Source organism: Egretta garzetta, unplaced genomic scaffold, assembly GCF_000687185.1.
Source record: "Egretta garzetta isolate BGI_Z169 unplaced genomic scaffold, ASM68718v1 scaffold287, whole genome shotgun sequence".
NCBI classification, from domain to species: Eukaryota; Metazoa; Chordata; class Aves; order Pelecaniformes; family Ardeidae; genus Egretta; species Egretta garzetta.
The window spans coordinates 13,610,885-13,612,544 of record NW_009260435.1 but is presented as its reverse complement, the minus strand read 5'-3'; the positions used below and the strand labels follow the sequence as shown (position 1 = coordinate 13,612,544).

At 46.1% G+C, this 1,660-nt stretch overlaps 1 protein-coding gene across 2 annotated transcripts in view; it reads right to left on the bottom strand.

Annotated features, from left to right (window-relative positions):
• Positions 1 to 1,654, bottom strand: part of EFL1 (elongation factor like GTPase 1) — an 85,021-nt gene extending 83,367 nt beyond the window's left edge. For both annotated transcript variants that reach the window (XM_035899506.1, XM_009644049.2), the window contains exons 1-2: positions 1,520 to 1,654; positions 1,267 to 1,369 (exon numbers count right to left, since the gene is read on the bottom strand). In XM_035899506.1, coding sequence (XP_035755399.1) covers positions 1,267 to 1,357 — 91 coding nt within the window. In that variant the 5' untranslated portion in view covers positions 1,358 to 1,369; positions 1,520 to 1,654. The remainder of the gene's footprint in view (positions 1 to 1,266; positions 1,370 to 1,519) is intronic.
• Positions 1,655 to 1,660: the final 6 nt, after the last annotated feature.

Sequence of the window (1,660 nt, the reverse complement as noted above, 5' to 3'; positions counted from 1 at the left end):
GCTGGGGGCTGACCTGCTGGAAAGCAGCTCTGCCGAGAGGGACCTGGGAGTCCTGGTGGATGACAAGCTGACCATGAGCCAGCAGGGTGCCCTTGTTGCCAAGAAGGCCAACGGTATCCTGGGGTGCATTAAGAGGAGTGTGGCCAGCAGGTCGAGGGAGGTTATCCTCTTGAGAAGACTGAGAGGGGACCTCATCAATACATACAAATATCTTAAGGGTGGAAGTCACGAGGATGGAGCCAGACTCTTTGCAGTGGTGTCCAGCGACAGGACAAGGGGCAATGGGTACAAACTGAGACATAAGAGGTTTCAATTGAATATGAAGAAAAACTTCTTTACTCTGAGGGTGACAGAGCACTGGAACAGGCTGCCCAGGGGGGTTGTGGAGTCTCCTTCTCTGGAGATATTCAAAGCCCACCTGGATGAAGTCCTGTGTAACATGCTCTAGGAGAACCTGCTTTAGCAGGGGGATTGGACTAGATGGATCTCCTGAGGTCCCTTCCAACCCTTGCAATTCTGTGATTCTGTGAAAAATAAGTCTGCTTATTCTAACTTCACCTGTTAAGTACACACAAATTTATTTTTGAAGAGTGGATGCAACATTACCTGTCGTGACCAGAAAAGCAGATGAAATAACAAACAGTACATCAGAACCTCAATATATCATGCAATTAGACAAAAGATTTGCATCCTAAAATGGGCATTTATTATTTCCATCTACTAACAAGCTTCTTCCATTAAGTAAACATAGAAATACAAACAGCCTACCTTATACACAGATATATTCAATTCATGCTAACATTCAGCCACACAAAAATAGTACAGTCAGTTTCAACTACTTCAAATTATTATCACAGAATCACAGAATCGTAAGGGTTGGAAGGGACCTCAGGAGATCATCTAGTCCAACCCCCCTGCTAAAGCAGGCTCACCTAGAGCATGCTACACAGGACTTCATCCAGGCGGGCTTTGAATATCTCCAGAGAAGGAGACTCCACAACCTCCCTGGGCAGCCTGTTCCAGTGCTCTGCCACCCTCAGAGAGCACAATGCTCTCTTAAGTTCTAAAAGGTCAACTGCATCAGGGAAAAAGAAATGTGCATAAAGCAAACTTACTTCTCAGAATCAGGATTAAGACCGTTTAAAGCTAAATCCGTGAAAACCTACTGCTTTTAAAACCGAAATAAAATACCTCACCATCATTCCAACTAACACACACGTGATATTTCCTCACCAGGTTTCTGCCAGTCACAAGCACGTGTCTTACCATGATCCACATGGGCCAATATACAGATATTCCTGATTCCGGAAGTCTTCTTCTGGAGGCCGACCATCTTTCCCACGCTTGTGAGGACCATGGTTAGCTAATTCTGTGAACAGAGGGAAGTATTTTATTTAGGAAGCAACTTAAGAAACAGCTTTTTTTTTTTAACTGCGTCAGTTGTGACCAGAGCGACCGATCAGGGAAAGCTCTGACACGTGGAGCACGTCACATTCCTCAGACACCATTTGTACTGCACCTCGGTACCAGAAACTTCCAAACCACGGGGCAGGTTTCCGTGTTTAACAAGGCTCAGGGGGCTGGCGGTTTTGGTCAGTTTTTCGTTCTGTATGAGCACAGAGACGCCTCGGCTCTCCGCACCCGACGGTGTCCCGGAGAG